General features: G+C 37.6%; 2 protein-coding genes across 6 annotated transcripts; one reads left to right on the forward strand and one right to left on the reverse strand.

Moving 5' to 3' along the window:
- Positions 1-1726: 1726 nt before the first annotated feature.
- On the reverse strand, positions 1727-7141 carry LOC149047616 (uncharacterized). Of its 5 annotated transcripts, none has more exons than XM_089203996.1 (6): positions 6408-7141; positions 4018-4129; positions 3664-3756; positions 3192-3314; positions 2674-2735; positions 1727-2433 (listed from the first exon to the last, which is right to left on the reverse strand). In XM_089203996.1, the coding sequence occupies exons 2-6, from the start codon at positions 4118-4120 to the stop codon at positions 2350-2352; spliced, it is 465 nt and encodes a 154-aa protein (XP_089060122.1). In that variant the 5' UTR covers positions 4121-4129; positions 6408-7141; the 3' UTR covers positions 1727-2349. The 5 variants fall into 5 exon arrangements, with proteins under 5 accessions (XP_089060122.1, XP_089060125.1, XP_089060123.1 ...); XM_089203999.1 differs by having other exon boundaries at positions 6364-6492; XM_089203997.1 differs by having other exon boundaries at positions 6344-6460.
- Positions 7142-8381: 1240 nt separating this feature from the next.
- On the forward strand, positions 8382-19860 carry LOC149047617 (uncharacterized). Its single transcript, XM_089204291.1, has 20 exons — positions 8382-8587; positions 9606-9677; positions 10131-10202; positions 10473-10532; positions 11360-11434; positions 12656-12727; positions 13093-13158; positions 14204-14275; positions 14436-14507; positions 14615-14689; positions 15101-15172; positions 15441-15509; positions 15626-15697; positions 15979-16053; positions 16482-16538; positions 17011-17216; positions 17339-17458; positions 17687-18511; positions 18638-19326; positions 19840-19860. Exons 1-20 carry the CDS (start codon positions 8382-8384, stop codon positions 19858-19860), a joined length of 3048 nt encoding a protein of 1015 aa, XP_089060417.1.
- Positions 19861-20143: the final 283 nt, after the last annotated feature.

Raw genomic sequence — 20143 nt, forward strand, 5'->3', positions numbered from 1 at the left:
TCAGCCATGGCGTATATACCCGCTGTTCCCGTTCTCACATAACTCGTAAGGGAGACTTTCGAAATTTCTTTGCTCAGGTAGAAAGGAGTAAAACGCTATCCCAAAATTAACCGTATCGGATGCAGTTGTTTTTGGGATAGAAATGTCCTGCTCAATTTCACCCCTTGATTTACACCTAATTGCAATAACGTTGTCTGGTATTCCTCGCCGTAGTGCTGAGTCTTCGTCGTTGAGCTATTATTTGTACACGTTTTGTAACGCGCGCAGCAGGATAATGGCCCCCTTTTAAAAAAAATGCTCGTTTATCATATGGCAGAGTAGTTCTGAGGTAAATCTGATTGCACCATGTCAAAAAAGTAATAAAACATGGAGCGATTAGAGAATAGTAGAAATTTTTCATGATGATTTTAACTCCTTGTATTCCACATGTAGGGCTCTTTTACTCCCCTACTATTATTACAAAAGTCTATCATGATCATCAATAAAAGTAATCATTACAATTTGATTTTTTCAAAATTGTAAAACAGTGACCGAAACAGCGTATTGGTCACGGTGTTTTTGCTTCAGTTAAATCTGTAGCTTCCCGTAGCTTTTGAACAAACTGCGTTTATCTTTTCAAAGCCCCTTATTGTCTACGCTTTTGGTTGGACGAGGTTCGATTCCGCACAGAATTTTCTCTTCGTCTCACGCTCGCGTTCAAACGAATAACCTCTCCCTTTATATTACAAATGGAATAGAAATTTACCAAATCATAATTCTAATTCTATCAACTTCGTATGTTTTTCCTACGAATTGGTCATCCGTCCCTCTTGAGCCGGTCCTATTGTGTTCTGCTTCCAATTTGTGCTTGTTTCTAACAGCGGTAGATGTTCTTGATGTCGATTGATGCCTCCATGGGGATACGAATTTATGTCAGAATTGGACGGCGAGTTTTTTTTTCAGAGGAAGGGAAGACCATATTTGCGATTATCACTCAAAATTATGAAACTTTCCTGCTGGTGGAAATGAGAAGGAGAAGAAAGCTTCCAATGTTTTGATGTTGGAAAACATCAAAACAAAAGTATATTGTAGTAAAGTATTTCTTCCGATAACGTATCACTTGTTAATAATTCACTTTTTTCTTTTTTTTTTTTCCGAGAAACTCAAGTAATAACTGTTTCGAAAAAATATAGCAGACCTTCGGCCATATTTCAAGATAATCAATTCATAAAAGGAGACCAACAGCCCGAGTGTTTACTGTTCTTTAGATTATAATGATCAGGTGACCCGACAGCGCTGTCTCTTAAGCTGTTTTTTCGTTCCATCCTCATTTCATTTTCAGCCTACTATACTTAACACCAGATAAGTGAGCTTTCGGGTGCGGAGCTTAGCCTAAACGTTATGTGCGATCCACAGGACACTCACTTATCAATGTGCGGGTCCACAGGACACTCACCTATCATAATCTCCTTGCAATATGCTTCTAGTTCATTTTTACGTTGGGGAATGTATCGCTCAATCACGAAACTCGATCAGCAGTCCTAAAAGCCAGTCCTTTCTGGAAAATATACCGTTCCTTTACGGAGGGAAAAACCAGGGTTTGTTAATTGCCCATTTAATGCTTTGCTCGAGACGCCATCTACATAGGCATATATTTGGTTTAAAGCATATTACATCGCAAGACTTCGACATCTTGTACCCCGTCAGGTGAGGCGGTTTCTACCTAAGCAGTGACTACGGACTCCTATTTGCGCAAACACTTTATTTCAGCAAAATACAAAAGTTACACATCAATTTCTATTTGTATACGTGTAGGACTGATAGATGCCTCTTGAAAACGCAAGCCACAGGCTATAAAACCTTCCGCTTCACCAACATACTTAAAGGATATCACGGATGGGCCGCAGTTTTCCACGCATAACTACTAAAAAAATTTGAAAAATAGGTTCAACTTTAAAAAAAAATAATAAAAAACACGCATAAATGCAGTGGCCTAAGATAGTCATAACGCGTAGACAAAATGATTAGAAAAGAGGCCTCATTGAAAATTCCTTTTTTCCAGAAAATGTAAACAAAATAAGTGCACTGCTGTAGAACCAATCAAATCGATTCCTTAAAAACGCGTTCGACAAAAACCAACAGAAGGATTAAAAAGAAAACAAAAAAAAGAACAGTTGAGCGACAAAGTTTCTAGAATTACGTTTACAACAACAGATGCGTCGCGTCTTGAACTTGGAGTTACGATTGTATCTCTTCTAAATATATCCACACGAAATTAAAACTAAATGTCGATATTGAAAAGAAGTTAAGTTCAGCCTCAAGTTCAAAAACTAGTGGATGCCTTGGTCCATTGAGTCAGCAGTGATTAGCTCATGACACGACCACTACCGCCTGGGCGCAGAAAACGCAGAACTGCTCCTGATTGAACAGCATGAATGTGCCTCCAAGTTTCCCCTATTTTCAAAAAAAGGCAATGAATTGATTGTCGATATATCAAATTATAAAAACAAACAAACAGCAGAACAAGAGAAGATGTGGTGGATGCATGGATTAGACTCCAATAATTTCACGATAAGCGCATCATGGGTTAGCCATCGAGATGCCAGTACAGTATGTGTTAAAAACATTAAGTAAATAGAATGTTTCTCTTCTCTGGAGCCAATATGTATGGAAAAAAACTATTAAGTACTATACCTTAAAGGTGGGGGGAACCTTGGTTACGTTAAGGCGTAGTGTTCTGGTCAAGGTGTAGGTCTCTTGGAGGAAATAAGAGGTGAGACAGTTATGTCGCGCATAAACGCATTCCTTCGTTTTGGCTAGTAAAATACATAAGAAAAGTAACCAACTAAAAGTGCAGATAAAAAGAGAAATTTCGCCAGATACTTTTTCTTGTTTATAAAATGGACCAGTTTTATTTTCTTCATCTTTGCTTATCTTTGTGAGATTTAACATTTGATAAGTTTCGTACTTATAACAACTGTAATGCAAAATACATAATGTGAAGAACTTCTCTGTAATAAGTTCTGCTGTTTACCAAAGCTGAAAACCTCCAGGGAGTAACTGAGTGTCTCGGAGAATAAAATAATATTTTTTCTCCTGAATCGTGTGACGAAAAATACCAGGAAATATGTTATGCAGAATAGGTGTAAACTACTCCTTCAATGAATTCAAGGAAATTGTATCTTTATTAAGTAATCCTGATGAATACTCACCGTCTGCTGAGAAATAGCAGTGGTATGGCACGTGATCGCAATTCAACTCCTTACTCCGTTCGATGATGGTTTTTCCATCTTTCGTGATGTTGACAAAGAAAGACAAAGAGAAAATGTCTCTCGCTGTAAGGAGAAATATAGAGAAGATTTTATGAGAAACTCTTTGAAATTGTCCGTGTTTAAGACAAACCTAAAACTGAGAAGATTAATAAGCGATGGGATCACGCTATAAAGGAGAGTGTCAATTATCTTGACTACTTGGTCTAGCCAAAGAGAATTTTATCCTCTCATGTCCAGTCACAATACAATAAAACGACTCCGTTCTTATTGCCTTCTCTTCACTAAAATATTTGAAGTTAGGTTTGACCACCGACATTGAAACGTTTTTACCGCCAAACTGGAATGTCTGACAACTATTCTCCAACTCGGGTTGATTAAGTGAGCTCTTTTAAAAAGTAACACAACGACTTACCAGGGGTGAACGTAGCCGTGACTTTGACGGAATCAGCAGCTATTATCACGGGCCATGGAGAAACCTTGTACTTTAAGGTTTTATCCGGAGGACCTGGAATACAACGATGCAATTCAATGCACGCCATGCTGGGCTATCTACAGCTCTACGCCCATAAAGACAACCATCCCCTGGCCCCTATAGTCTTTAAACAGCACCCAGTTTCTTTCTGGACTTACCCTGGACTTCAAAGGGACAAAAAAAGTTGACATCCTAAATTATGCCCTATCAATTGATGATATTTTACACAAGAAAAAATAGGAATACCGTCAAAAATTAGCTAATAATTCATTAAGTAAGGGAGAAATGTTTTACCGCAATATTTCAAACTTTTTTCTTCCACTTGTAAGCCAGCGGACAGCATCACGCAGCAAAAGAGGAAGATCCCAGCTTGATAATGAACGTTTGTAGCCATCATTCACAGACTCTGTTGAGTAAGAGGATCAAACGTTTGAATATATCATGAAGACTTGAAAATATTCTCACCCCAAACACTCTCGGATGTCATGTAATACTCTCCCAAGAGAACTCTCATGAGGGAGTGCTGCGTGACACAATATGACGGCTTCAAAGGAGGTCAGAGGTGAAAACTAACGCAGTGGTCTCGACAACTACTTCTTTACTACAGGCGCCTTTGATTACAAAAAATCATATTTGTGCTTGAAAGTCTTAGGTCGTACTCGTTATAAATATTGTAGATTTTTCAAAGAATGCACATGAGGCATTAATCAAAGAACGGTGAATTTTTACCAAAAATAATGGACGTGTGGTAATTGTCATTAAATTGATATGAAGCAAACGTTGTAAAAGAATGGCTGTTATTAGACTGTTATATCGAAGTACATGAAGTTTCATTGCGAAAGGCAGTCAGTGGTGACATGCACTGTTAAGAGGAAGCAGTTGTAACCGGTTGACATGTTAAGATGTAAAGGAATCAGCCAACCAATCACGCTTTATGCGGCAAATGTTTGTTTAGCAGACCGTTACGCTTCTAAGTTGAAGTGTTAAGTTTTGCTTCAGAAGATCTAAGAAAGCATGTCTCTTTAAATAAATGATGAACAATTTATGTTTCAAATAAAGGTAAAGGAAAATCCCAACTAGCAAGAGGCAGACCAGCTGGCTATTTATACAGCGCGAGGTTTTAAACTGGGAGCGACCGAGAACAAATCCAGAGAGTAGCAGGAGGAATCATATTTATAAGTCCAGCGTCTTAACCAATTGTTAAGTCCCGTTTTCCAGATTGCTTATCGTCGAAAAGTACTAGAAAGATAAAGTCGCAGGGTATCAAGGATAGAAGAGATTGCCTTGTGTGATTAATGCAACGCTGATCATCCAAAACAAACTTACATGCACACTTATTAATTACAGAAAACGCAAATCAACATACTCACCCACTAAGGAGCAACTCGCTCGAGATGCGAGGAAGGAACAGTTGTTGATTATTAGAAAATGGAGGATATATTATATTACAAATGAAATCACCCACGGTTTTTTTCCATTGTCAGGAGAAAAAACCCGTACCTTGTTTTCGTTATGTTCTAGAATCAATTAGGGGTAAAAACCCCTGAAGCTGATGCTTTTGTTTTCTCTGTCTTTTTTCTTTATCTTTTTTCTTCCTTAGCTGTCTTAACGGAAGGCTTAACTCAACAAGGGCAAAAATCAGTAGTTTCAATCAAAGGGAAAATGCCTTTTAGCTGATCCTTTTCATTACAACTTCGCGTCACCTATGTTTCGTGGGTCGTTAAGTATTCGTATATCATGCTATTGTTTAAGTTCTTGTTGGATTTCACCCGGAAATGTAAGACCGCTATAGAAATCGGAACGCACTTTGATGACATTTGAGACAATTTCCTTTTGTTTAACATCCAAAAACGAACAATAACTTCAATTCCGAAAGTTTGACTTTTAATTTCTTAACTACAAAGCAAGGAACGCAACAGATAAAAAACAAAAAAAACGGTTCGCGAGCGCAGTGTCCCACAAACATCTTATTCTTACATCTCGAACAAAGGTACTTTCGAAACACTTCAGATTCGACTGGACTCCCTCAGAGGGCCAGTTCGGATCTTTAGATTTTTTCATCAAAAAATGTCGCCACGATATCAACAAACTTAATTCAATCGTAACACCAAGGGAATCTTTCTTCGGAAGAGTGGACTGCACTAAAAAGTCTAAAAAAACGCGAGGATATAGTCATTAAAGCGACCGACAAATGCGGCGTAGTTGTTGTTTGGCGGGCCGACCTCTACCTATGTTAAGGAACCCAGCTCTGAAACACTACTCCGTTTGGTCGAACTAGTACTCATATTCAATTGCTTTTCATTCGGTGGTAACTACTACAAACAAACTAATGGCGTGGCTATGGGTACAAAAATGGGACCTAGCTACGCCAATCTTTTCGTAGGTTTTATCGAACATCAATTTTTTAGTCAATACCACGGCTCTACGACCGTTAAATTGACGATTGCATCGGCGCTACCTCCTCTACCAGAGAGGAGCTCACTCAATTTATAACCATCGTCAATTCCTTTCATTCGGCTCTTAAATATACCTGGGAAATTTCCGACACTTCTTTGGCTTTTCTAGGCACCAAAATTTTAAATTATAGGCAACGGTTTATGCATTAGCGTTTACTACAAACCGACAGATTCACATAGTTACTTGTTGTATATCTTCACATCCATCACACGTCAAGAATTCCATACCTTTTTCACAGTTTCTCAGACTTCATCGTTTATGTGGTGAGTTTCGATTGTCATCTACCACGCACTTATCGGAATGTTCGCGAATGTTTTTTTTAACAGACCTTTACGTTACTGTTTTCTCGGCACCATATTCCCACCAATAGCGTAGCTCCACTTTCTGCATATCAACATACACAACCCACAATTCCTCCAATCGCTCTAACGAAGGGCTAACGCTCGAAACGTCAGTGTTTTTACCCTTTACCAATTTACGTTTTCAACTCAGTTGTTAACAATAAATTACCTGTCCCATAAACACTTTCTCCAAAAAACTCTAATCAATATCGTCACCAAATTCAGTGCGCCCAAAATTTTTTTTCACGTAATATTATGAGAATCACAATCAGAGCTGAGTCAAAAACGTAACAAACTCAGCGAACAAATTCTATATTGCCGCTCTGAACTTTCCAAAATCTGTGTCAAAATTCAGGATGCCAATTTGAAACTTTTTAACCATTTGCACCAAATTAAGACCCAAAAACTCGACCAACCTATCGGCCCTCAAATTACAAGCTACTCATGGCCTTAAAAACCTCAAAACTGTAGTTACCATACCAGAAAATTTACTTCTTTCCGATTCAGAAAAATCATTTCTCAGTAAGGGTTTAAATTTTGTTCACATACCCAAAAAAAACCGACGAATTTTTAGTTAAGCAAGACGTTGAAAAATTCCTTCGCCGCGTTCAGTTGAAAGCTTTTTTTCATGACAAAGAGGATGATTCTAACATCTCGAACGAAGATACTTTCGAAACACTTCAGGTAAGAGAGTTTAAATGGACTCTCCTGGGGGGCCAGTTCGCAAACTTAAATTCAATCGTGGAAAAGGTAAAAAAAACCGTTCTCTGATTAAAAAGGTTTTAAAAAAAATGAGCTTTCGGCTATTATACTATAGCCTTTAACGAATGTAAAAAATACAAGCGCGTGAATGGAAATATATACAGGGGAGGGTGTGAAAAAATTAAAAACTAAAAAATACAATAGAAGTGTGAAAAGCTAAAAATGGACAATAGAACAAAATCAAATTACAATAAGATAGAATATTGCCTTGGTAACGGTTTAGAGTTATTGTCTGCGCCGACAGTTTTTGCGGTATGAGAAGATTCTAGTGTTTTTCGAACGCGGTAATTACCTTTGTCTATCACGGTAGCGCCCTCAAAGTCAATCGCGTGATTGTTTTCCCACACATGGTTGGCAATGTTCGAGCCACTCGTATAGTTTTTAAGATTTCGTTGATGTTCCTTTCTTCGGGTTTTAAACCATCTGCCAGTTTCTCCTACAATTATCCTATTATCCTATAATAGCCGAAAGCTCATATTTTTTAAAACCTTTTTAACCAGAGAACGTTTTTTTACCTTTTTCACTATGTCATATCCTGGTTACAGTTAAATTCAATCGTAACACCAAATTTTCCAATCTTTCTTCGGAGGAGTGGTCGGCACTAAAAAAGTCCAAAAAAAACGCAAAAACATAGTCATTAAAGCAACCGACAAAGGCGGCGCAGTTTTTGTTCGGCGGGCCGATCTCTGATGTAAGTTCAATTATTTTCGTGGCTAAGGCATTATTGACATTAATCTACGTGGTAATCAAGTTTGCTTCTATGCTTTTAATGTCGTGGGTATCCGCGTTAACTAAAGTGGTACAAAAGTAGGTTAAGAAAAACGTCATCATTACCAAGCGGCACAACTTATTTTCGCAGAAGGTACTGATAAACTGCAACGTAAAGTAACTTAGCCTACTTTAGCTCCAAAAGTACATTGTTGGAAGTATTATTTTCAAACACGAGGCATTTCTCTCCGTCTTTTATTGCTGGAGAATTAGAACCTGCTGATGATTTACAGAGCTCAATCATTTCGCCAATTTGGAACATCAGAATGAACAGATGATTTGCAATTTTTTAGTAAAGAAATTAAACATGATGCCAACGTCATTCTGCAGATGTACAAGGAATCTTCAGTTCAATTATGGACACGTCTTACGCTGATGGCAATTTTGTCACCGTGCGTAGCCTCAGGATTCAGTTGCTTGAAGGATGTTCACCCAGGGAATTGTACCTGCGATCCCTATGATCGAGTACGAGTTGCTGTCAAGTGCACTGGTATGACACAAGTACCCAGTAACTTGCCTGAATATACGGTGTCACTGTGAGTACAACGTTATTCTCTTACTGTGAAAGTGATTTATAGACCTACTTAAAAATGGCGGCCCTGCATGATTACTCTTCAATGGAAAGAAGCCTTCTTTACGTCGCTTTTTGGAGAACATTCTGTAGTTCAAATGAATAAAGGGGGTAAGTTTCTAAAGAAACTGTGATGCTGCATCGGTGGGAGAGTATACCAGGGTAATTTAGTATTATCAACTGAGTTGATAACGTAAATTGGCCACCGTGAAGAGTTTAAAAGCTGACGTTTCGAGAAGGAGTCCTTTGTCATCGCTCTGACGAAGGGCTAACGCTCGAAACGTCAGCTTTCAACCTCTTCACGGTGGCCAATTTACGTTATAAACTCAGTTGATAATACTACATTATTCTTTAGTTCAGTTTACGCATGTTGAAGATCTCAGAAAAGCGACGTCACATTGATGTAGAAACATATGGGCAGGGGATGCCCAGAAGACTTGCTAATAATGACACAGTTCTGGTTAATTCAAGTGATCACATGACTTCAGAGGTTAACCAAATGATTTCATAAAGCTAAGGGATTTGATTATGAACGACAAATATCACCAGCTGTTATTCTTTCTCAGATAGTCCAGATATAACCTTTGCTGAGTTTTCGATCAATTTAAGATGATAATAAGGAAAAAATGGAGGGAGAGAGAGAAGGAGGGGGGGAGGGGGAGGGGGAGAGAGAGAAGGAGGGGGGGGGAGGGGGAGAATGTGTTGAATGGATATAACTGACTTCCTTATACAGATGTGGTTTTTTTCTTGCCTGATTGTTCTTCTCTTCCTAGCAAGGGCCTGGTCTAAGCTATTCCAGCATCGTAAGCATCGTATCATAATCAACAATTTTGCGGCACTGACGCATTAAATCTTACCCAGTACTTCCCCATGTAGTATTTTTATTCCTGTGACCAATAGTTACAATCAGATATTCGTGTAAATGATTATTTCCTTATGGTTCTCTACTGAAGTTACATTCTTTAAAATATTTCGTTGTCTAGGAATCTTTCAAACAACCGTTTGAAATCTATACCGGAGGAAGCCTTCTCAAATCTGAAATTGCTTAGGGTTATGTGAGTTGATGTTCACGTTGTTATTTTTATCATAGCCGTCAGACTTATTCCTATTTGCTTGCAAGCCATTGGGATCTAGGCATTAAATTTATGTAGATCTGCACCGTTTATTCTATGTCTTTTATTTTTTTCCTTTCAACTGGTTCAGCAATTTTATTATTCAATGCTCTTGGGGTCATTTCTCTCAGCAGACACCTTTAAGGATAAGTTCACTTGTCTTCTTTTGTGCTTCAACTGAATTTGTCGCTTAGACACTTGCTGTGTGTCTAATCATACTTGAGACTTTCACGCATTACGAATATTTTCAGACACTTATCATTATTATTATTATTGTTATCATTATTATAGATCTCCTTCACAAGCGTGTAAGCCCATTACAGGAGGTTCAAGCGTTTAGCTTCATTAATTTGTTTTTGATCTTGTTGATTGTCATTCTTTTTCTTATCCTCTCAGAGATCTATCGCGAAACATGTTAAGGGCAATTCCGAAGAACACTTTCCGAAATCTGACGGCTTTGTCAATCGTGTGAGTACTTGCATAATTTTTCATAAAGGGTAAAGAGATAAAATTTCAAGCGGCAAGATTTTGTTCCTATGCTACTGAAGAAGAATCAGCATCCAATTATACATTTTCCCCTTAAAAAAAAAACCCTTAATTTCATTCTGACATAACGCTAGTCACTTTTGCTAACCTTAACGAGGCGCCTTGGGTTCAAATGACACTTCCTGTTCATTCATATGTGGAATAGACTCTCTAATATAATGCTTATTCTTGTTATTTTTCGTTTGATCTTAGATGTATCTACCAGAACAACATCAAAGGTGGATTTTTCCTTCCTAAAAGCGTAGTAAAACTGTAAGTTCTAGTTTTTCAAGGTTTTTTTTATTCTAAGCTACAAATCAGAAGTATGCTCAACAATCCATACAAATTTCATCTACACCAATCAAAAATGCATGTGACATAATGACTCATGAATACTGCGTTTTGAGTGACCTATCCTCTCCGAAACTGTCTTAAAATGCGCCAAAAACTCGGTTATGTTCGCTGTTATATTGAATCATTCCCAGCAAACCTGGCAATCTATCGATGACGTAAAAAGCAATTCTAGTTCTCTTTTTTACCATCCTCTGGACTCAGACCTGAAGACTTTGCTGTAAAAAGCGCAGTGGCTTGTTAAGGATTTTCGTGTATGGCCAATTTGCTGAGTTGTTTTTCAGACTCTTTTCAAAATGGTGATTAGGAATCCAAAGAGGAAGAAAATTTGCGAATTTTTAGGCCACTCTCAGCTTTGGAATCTCAGTCGGGGAAAGTTGTAACAGCGAGGATAAAAAGTATCAGCCTCCTTTATGTAACTCAAAAATAGGATTTTAAGATTTACTCTGCATCAAATTTGCTTAATTTTTATCCTTATTCTAAAGGAAGCACGTAAGATTTTTCAAGCCAGCCTGAAAATTCAAATTAAGAGTTAAGCCTATACCACGCATTACACAACATTCTGAGTCTGATGGCTCACGAGAATGCGTTGACACGATAAATTGATGTCAAAATCGATGCATGTGCGTTTTCTCTCGTTGTCGTTAAATTGATCAAGATGTAAAGCAAAAACTACTTCTGTTGACCTCGCAAAGAGATTTCCGAACCCTTTTATGAAAATAAACCTTCATCCCTTTATTTGTTTACAGACAGATATCTAACAACGACCTAACGTTGGACGACATGAAAGAGATTTTGCAAAATTCTAAGGATATCACTTTCCTGTAAGTGTGTGCATCTTTTATGGAAAATATACTCATTTTATGAAGCATGGGATGAGTCTTACTTTTCACTGCATTAGTTATTGTTGTGGAGTCCAGGTCCGAGTGCAAGCACTCGATTAATTAAAAGTATGTAGGGATATCGGCTAGGCGTTGGAGAAACCTGACAAATTACAAGGGGGCTACCACAAAGTTATCACTCAGTACTCTCTTCCCTAAAGCCTGGTTTTCCTACAGCATAAGCTCAAGTGCAAGCACAAACGTTACGCAAGCATAACAGCTCTTTTTTCACCTTGAAAATTACCTCGACGCTAGCATAAACACAAGCGGAAGCAAGAGATCAGATTTTTTCCTTTGTCTTGTGCTTTGCACTTTTGCTTTCATCAAAGCCATCATACGAGCTTTCAAGTTTGCACTTGCGCTTGCGTCGCCTAGTGAGAACCAGGCTTACGTGTCTTACGTATGCTCTTCTCTCTGGTCACTAATCTTTGCAAGGCAGGTAGTTCAGACGTTAGTATGATTAATATCATCTAGCTTCACTTGAGTCCAATATTTAAACAAGACCAAAGACTTATTTTTAGGCTAATTGCTATTGTTTACATATTATTAAATCCTCGCAGAGACATTTCAGATAACCCCCTTGGACCTAACTTAACTGCAGACATTTTCGCTGGTTTTGACAGGATCCTGTATTTGTAAGAACCGTAATTGTAACATGTTAATAAGATTCATGTAAGATTTATTTCAATAATTATGGCACCTTTTCAAAGTTTCCACTTTGCCCCAAGTAGTACTGCTACAGTTTTTGTTCTTTAAAACCTTTGTTATTTCAGTTTCTAATTCAGTCTTTCCTCGTTTACCACGCGTGTTTTCTTGGCGTGAGACCGCTGGTGATAACAATCAGCAAATCCTGACAGCTGAACATTTCACACAATAATGATGATCCCGTCAAACTTTTAAACTCCTTTCTGATTTTAACGTCATCTACGCCTTCGTCGACGACGTCATCATCGAAAACCAGGGGTGTAGGCAGCTTTTCGACTTGTTGTAGGCCTGTTTCTAAAGAAACTTAAATTTTTGTGATTCTAATTCACTTGAGATGCAGATCGCCATCTACACCTCAAGTGACTACATCGTGATACAAACGATTAAACAGTTTATTTTTACTTACCACCACGATAAGCAATTACCTCTTTTATGATAGTTTGTTTTTCTTTACTGCAGATATATTCGATTGGCAAATTTGACAAAAATTGCTGATGGAGTGTTCAACTCTTTAAGTAAACTCAGTGACTTGTAAGTCCCTGTTTTTATGTTGTAAGTAGAAGTTGGCATGTTTTCTTGCTTTCAGAATTGCTCTTGTTTTTATCCTTCTTAACAAAAAACAATCCCTCATGAACGAAAACTATCACACGAATATATACCTGCTGCACTAACCTCCTCGTTCCTTAATAATTTCATTAAACCTTGCCGATTCCTATCCAGCTTTTCAGCTTTTTTGTTGTAACAATAACGTATACATGTTCCCTGTTACCTTTCTATTTCGTGCCCCGTGGCACAAAACGCGTCCACTTGCAGAGACCTTCGCTAGATGTGCATGACTATACTAAGGTAATCAGTGTCAGTTAACGACTTTTGATTCTTATTTTTAAATACCCCAGGCGGTTAGACGACAACAACTTAACATCTGTGCCCGACTTGACTGGCCTTAAGACGGTGGAGTTAATGTAAGTTTCTATTACTCAAATAGTGGGTTACTTCTCGTGTTGTTATTTTATCTTGCTTCACTTTATCGAAAATCTTTCAAATGGCTTTAAGTGTAATCTTGTAAACACTGAGCCATTTTCTACGCCAAAAATTATAACTAAATTTGCTTAACGTAAACTGCAATTTTACTTTTTAGTTTTCCATCAACTATTCAAAGCCAATTGTAAAATAATTTCTTTTCAATTTCCTTGCTAATTTCGATTTCTTCAGGAGGATTTAACCTTTAACGCTTCAAACTCCTACCGACTATTTGCTCGCATTTTGGACACATACGATATACACTGTATCCTGAGAATTTAGTGGAAATTGGCGCACACGATTCCGTGGAGCAATACATATCTTTTGCAGGTGATAAAAAGTCACAAAATGTAAAAAAGGATGTTTCGTCAGGAAAATGTTTCATATCAATTTTTTTTCTTATCTAAGTTCTAAAAGAATTTAGTCAGCATGAGTCAACTCAAGAGGAGAAAACGCGAAGGAAAAAAAAATTACCTCAAGTTTAAGTATGCATCATAACGCATGATTTTACCTTTAATTTCCAAGATCTGATTGTTAATTCTCCCCTCTTGCTACTACACATTACCTTGTTAATTAGTTTTGAGAATATGATGTTAGAACGAGATAACATCTGCCTGATTAATTTGTGTATTCTTACTACCTGTTTGTTAGATAATGTATGGATATTTTAGGGAGAAGTTACATTTTAATCACTTCTGGGAGTAAGGGTTAACACATACTTTGTATTGCAAATTTTCTATTACATGCAAAGTTTTCAACGAATTAAAAACTAGAGCAACATTGGAGAGTTCCTTCTCTCGATTCCTCTGTCCAATCACAAAACAAACGTTTTGGTGATAACGTTATTAGTGTCGTATCATGCAGTTGTAATTGAGTGAGCTACATTTGAGATTTTTTATTAATGAAACTGAACGTTTTGAATTCATTCATTTGTTTATTAATGTTAAAAAAAATTCTGATAATTTCACTTCTTTTAACTATTTCCAGGCACTTGGGAAATAATCGAATAAGCAACATATCAAGCCTTGCAACGTCAAGAATCAACTGTGTGAGGGAAATGTAAGCAATATGCATTTTAAAAAGAGAATTCCCCTTGCAAATTGATTCCTATTTTTAGGGGTGATTCGAATTCCTCAATAGACTTTTTCGTCAGTACGTATGGCAGGCTGGGAAGGCTTGAGTGCATTCACATTTACCTATATGCGCATTGTCTCTCTAGGTCTCTGAGGGAAAATCAGATCGAGCAGCTACCAGCCGAGGTGTTCCAGAATGTGAACGTACTGTACGCTTTGTAAGTTGTGTTTGATTGGATACTGTGACTTACTGATTTCATACTTCACTCATCTATGGCTTCGTTTGCGATTGATTGCCTAATATGTCTTATACTTACTCATACAGAGATTTGTCCTTCAACAAAAAGCTCTCGTCCATACCAGATGGTGCGTTTTCTGGCCTCAAGCAATTGGAAGTATTGTAAGAGAAAAGTTTATTTTCAAACACGTAACCTGTTTGTAAATAGAATAAGAGAGATGGCAAGCTCGGTAAAGAAGTAGAGAAAGATGTTTTACGTCTTCAGTTGTCACGAGACTGGGACAAAGAAAAAATTCTGGGTCCCCATGAGATTCGATTCCTCATGGGGACTCAGAATATTTCTTTGTCCCAGGCTCGTGACGAGACGGAAAACGTCTTACTCCATGCAACCTGCTGTCATCAAAAATTACGAGGTAACCCTAAAACATGCTAATTAGAGAAATATTATTTGAAAACTCTTTATATTGAGATCAAATCTGCCTTTTCTTCTCCTTTATTTTTTGTTTTGAAACAGTTAGAACACAAAATAAAAAAGGTTTACTTTGAACATCAATGTCATTTTCCTTTAATTAGGTTTCTGCACTTCAACAACATCTCAAAAATTAGCAGCCTTACCTTTGCTGGGCTTAGAAATCTGAAGATGCTGTAAGTAATCTTTTCTCTTTAAGTTGACACGAAGAAAACTGAATTTTTTGTGTATTATATGAAACGTTTAGAAATTAATTTTAACATACTGTACCTAACGAAACATACAGACACAGCAAAAAGAAACGTTTACTCTAAAATAGCGCGGAAGAACTAATTAATACAGAACATTACTGGAGGCCTTACTCCAAATCTCCGAGAGAGAGAGAGCTGTGTGTTAGAATGGTTTAACAGAAACCTCGAAGCGTCCGTCTTGTTTTTTTTTAAGGATGCTTATCAAGAACAGTCTGACTTATCTTCCTGAAAAGGCTTTTGCTGAAATGTCTTTGAGCTTTTTGTAAGTAACTTGAAATCTATGAATTACTTGCAAATTCTAAGGTGTCACATGGAGATCATTAATATATGTAGATTACTTACGAGATTGTTTGATTCTCTCTTTATTTTTATCTGTAGGTTTTTACATGGAAACCGAATCAAAAACATTGATGCGGATGCTTTTCGCGGCCTCACTGATCTGCGTTTAGTGTAAGTTGTATTGAATAGAAGTAAACTGATATGCTTTTCTTTCAGCTTCGTACATAGTTCTATAGTATTTAGCATTTTAAAAAAAGTTCAGTGTCGATCAATTTTTTAGTTGGTTTGTCTAAATCAGTATCACAATCTTGATGGTTTTATGTCAAGTTTCCCCTTCCCCTTTTTTTTAGTACGGGATGGCATCAAATGTATTCTGCGTGAGGGAAATTGCCATTTTAAAGCAATTCATTCTTAAGCCAATCATATAAACAAATTAACTTCTTGAATTCTAGGACGCTATTTGAAAACCCCGCCTTAATGTCACTTCCAAGAAATGTATTCAATGGACTGACTGAAAATGTTACTTTGTAAGTATAGATAGTTCTCAATCTACTAACTAGGATACATTTCTTCAAAGCCCTTTTTACATTTAATAAGTATGAACTTTGAGGCATTAATACAATTGCATACCCACTGTTCCTAAATGTAGTTGCTTGGATAAATATTATTATTTGAGATATTTAACAATTTGTAATTCAAGTTGGTTATACCTTCCGAGAGAGACATCTTGTTTTTTAAGATCACCGAAACCTCTGGTGATGCCAACTAACTTGAAGATGTTTAACCATGCAGTGATAAATAACAAACTGCACAATAATTTTGTTCTTGACTGATCCTGATCTTCGTGCACGGTTCTGACCAAATGAGCCACTTCATTTGAACCTACTAATTGTCAATTTACTTAAGCATACCCCAAACCTCATCTTAAAGTTAAAAGGTTTGAACTTCTTTTTAGAGCTCTCTCCTGCAAAACCCTCAAAGAGCTTCCTCGAGGGATAAACGAGGCAAGAGTGTAAGTAAAAGGTCATGTAGAGCAGTTTTGGTTGTAATTCAGGATCGCTCGAGTTTCGCTATAAAACTCAGTTTAAAAATAACGATTGATTAACCTTGACTTGATAATGTATATCAACAAAGAAAAGAACATTACAGATCAGTCATTCTTTGCTGCCTCGAGGTCATTTACATATAGGGTGCTCAAGTATATTATCTTCGGTTTGATCTACTTTATCAGTTGCAGTAAAATCCGGCTGTGATGTGCTCTGCTGTCTTGTGCTATAATGTATCATGTTTGAACTTTCATCAATGATTTGTCATATTCAGTATCTTTTGGTCTGGTTTGGTGTGGGTCTGAATCCAGGCCATTTCATTTGCCTAACATATAAGCTTTGTGGAACTCTTTAACCTTGCATTACAGTGAACTGTTGCGCCGGCTTTTCACCCTTTTGGTTTTATTAACAAGTTTTTGTTTTAATTTCTTTCATCAGTGTATGTGCTCCAACAGAATCTTTGTTTGTAATCGTCTCTTACCGAGAACGCCGCTATCAGCGGGATGGTCTTCTAGCCTCCGGCTTTATGTGTCCTAAATGCAGAAAGGAGGTCTATCCCAGATGCCTTAATTGTAGCCTTTGCTCGACGGGCACCTACAGTAGTCGTGATACTACGAATACACATTGCTTGAGGTGCCCTGCAGGTAAATACGATGCTTTACATGTTGCAATTTGTTTTTGGAGACATTTACGTTTAGCTAAAAACCATAAAATGAGTGTCTGATCTCAATGGATAGAGTATCGCTCCCAAATGTTTTATTTTTAGGAGGCTTTTACCAAGACGAAATGGGCCAAATTGACTGTAAGACCTGCTCCATTGGCACTTATGTTCCTGAGATGAACTACCCTGGAAAATCCGCGACTGACTGTCGTGCATGCCCTTACGGTAAGAGAAAATAATGATTGAAATTGAGTTTTGAAAAATTGAGGCAATAATATTGAATAGAAGAGAATTCTTCTTGTAAGAATGCATTACGTATGAATATCTTGAGCAGAATCTCGATTTCAGAAATTCTTGCTACAAGAATAAGGAATTCTTTTCTCATATAGGGTTTTCATGTTGGAGAATCCTGATCACTTTGTATTTACATAACATTTCTGTGTTTGTAAACAGGTACTAACACTAATGAAACCGCTGGTTACCGTGCATGTCGATGCCTCCATAAGTTCTACCGCTTGGATCGTTTTGGCCCATGCAAATCGTGTCCATATCAAGGAATGAACTGTGAGAATGATACGGCAATATTAGCACCAAATTACTTTTGGAAATGGAACAGCTCCGAAAAAATGGAATCTTACAGAAGTTTCGTCCAAAACATCCAAATTACCACAGCTGAATATAATAAAACCTTCTCCACTTTTGAAGGACTGTTGCCGAAGCCTCTGAAGTGCCCTTATCCAGACTCATGTAAGGGCGGAATAAACTCAACGTGCAACACTGGCTACCAGGGTACCCTCTGTGCAACATGTTCCTCGTACCATTATCTTAGATTCAACAGATGTTTAAAATGTCCCAAGTTGGTGGTCACAGTCATTTCTTGTGGTCTGATACTTTTGTTCTTTGTCCTGCTATTTGTGATTGTTTTCAAGTGCGACTCAAGACGAACAGGAGACAATCGTTTTGTTGCAGATGTCGTAATGTCCTGCATTAAGATCATTATTGGATTCTATCAAGTTCTTGCTGGTATTTTTTCAGCTTTGCTGCATGTCCAGTGGCCAATGGTTATTTTATCTGCGGCGAAATGCTTGAAATTTGTTGAAGGAAATATTTTACAGTTCGCACCTCTGAGTTGCATTCACCCTGTGCTCCGCTTGGACCCATTTATTCAATTTGTCCTCGCTGTTACTATAAACGTCTTTGCTGTCTCTTTAATACTGCTTTACCTCTTCTTTAAAATGCTTCTCCTTAACAGGATGGAGAATTCCACGGAAGAAAACAATTCCAATTTTATAGCGAGAAACACCTTAGAAAGAATGGAGGATACCACAGCAGAAAATGCCGTGTATGGAATTGAGAATTCCATGCTAGAGAGTACTTCGGCGTGCTCAACGGGGGAATCCAAACGGGAAAAAATCTCAAACTTGAAGAAGTCTTGCTACCGAAACATCTTTTTATTTCTCCTGTTGTCTTATCCAATAACAAGTAAGAAGATTATAAACATTCTGCCCCTGCCAGGAGCGTGTGTCAAGAAGTGTTTCTTGAATGATGACAACGATTGTATTTCTCTACTGAAGGCCGACTATTCCATTCCTTGTTCTACCTCTCGACACACTAACTTTTGGCACATCGCTGCTGGGTTTGCATTGTATCCCATCGCCTTCCCAATTTTGCTGCTGGCAATCCTTTGGAAATGTCGAAAATACCCGCAAAAACACAAACAGTTTAACTTTGGCTTGAAAGTGTTCTATGAGAACTATAAGGACAAGTATTGGTTCTGGGAGATAGTTGAGATGTACCGGAAGCTGATCTTTATTTCAGTCATTCTTCTGTTCGACTCCGAAAGCGATTCTCAAATTGGCTTTGCTGTGATCGCCGCAAGTGCATCAGGGATTGTGTACACCATCTTTCGACCGATGAAAGACAAGTTTGAAGATCGACTACAAACATTTGTGCTTTGGATAATATTCTTTAATGTCTTTCTTGGTGCAGTTTATTCACGGCCCGCCTTGAACGAGGGGCATGGAGATAACAATTCGTTATTTGTAAATGTGATGTTTTTTATTCTCAACTGTGCCGTTTGGTTGTGGCAGTTGGTAAGTCCTCTGATCAGAACTTTTTTTCGATCAATATATTGTAACAGCATTGCAGAAGACTTTAGGGGTTTGGACGGAGTTGTTTAATTACTTTTTTCGTAAATAAGCTCTTTACACCGACAAGTACATATCTCTGTAATGCATTAATAACTTCTTGCACTATACTTAAGTGAAATAGTTGATTCGGTCTTTGGGAGACAAAGTGGTCCGTTTGACACATTAAGTCACAAAAACCTAGTCAGAGTTGTTAAACCTGGTTAGCAGTGAGCCAAATGTATGAACATGCTAGGAAACTTTGACTATTGTTATCCGTTATCTCTTCCGACTTTCACTGAAGGATTACACGTTTTTCCACCGCTGGAAATCAAAAACACTTCCTGATACAATATTTGTAGTACTACTACTTCAAGTTACTACTACAAAATACTATTGTCTACTACTATTTAGTTTGCTTTTTTGTAACTTTTCGGTGTGGAAAGTTAATCCGCTATGTGACGTTTCTTTTCCTTTCAGGAAAGGGTCTTTTCCATTTGATACATGGCTGTAGACGCAAAAGAGACCCAGATTATGAGGTCCTGGAGCCAATCTTGGGGGAGGAAGACCATATTGCAGAGTAATGGCCGCTTTTCAACCTTTCCTCATCATGTTTACCGCCATTGACTTGCACCAAAAGCCAATATGATCTAACTGCTGAGATTAAAAGATTGATGGAATTGACTCATCCATAATGTTTGAACTGAGAAAACCAAAAGATCAAACAAGAGAACATAAAATTCACTGGCCAGATTTCAAGACAAAAAAAAAAAACTTAGACTTT

Source organism: Pocillopora damicornis, chromosome 4 (assembly GCF_964200805.1).
Source record: "Pocillopora damicornis chromosome 4, jaPocDami1.2, whole genome shotgun sequence".
In the NCBI taxonomy this organism is placed as follows: Eukaryota; Metazoa; Cnidaria; class Anthozoa; order Scleractinia; family Pocilloporidae; genus Pocillopora; species Pocillopora damicornis.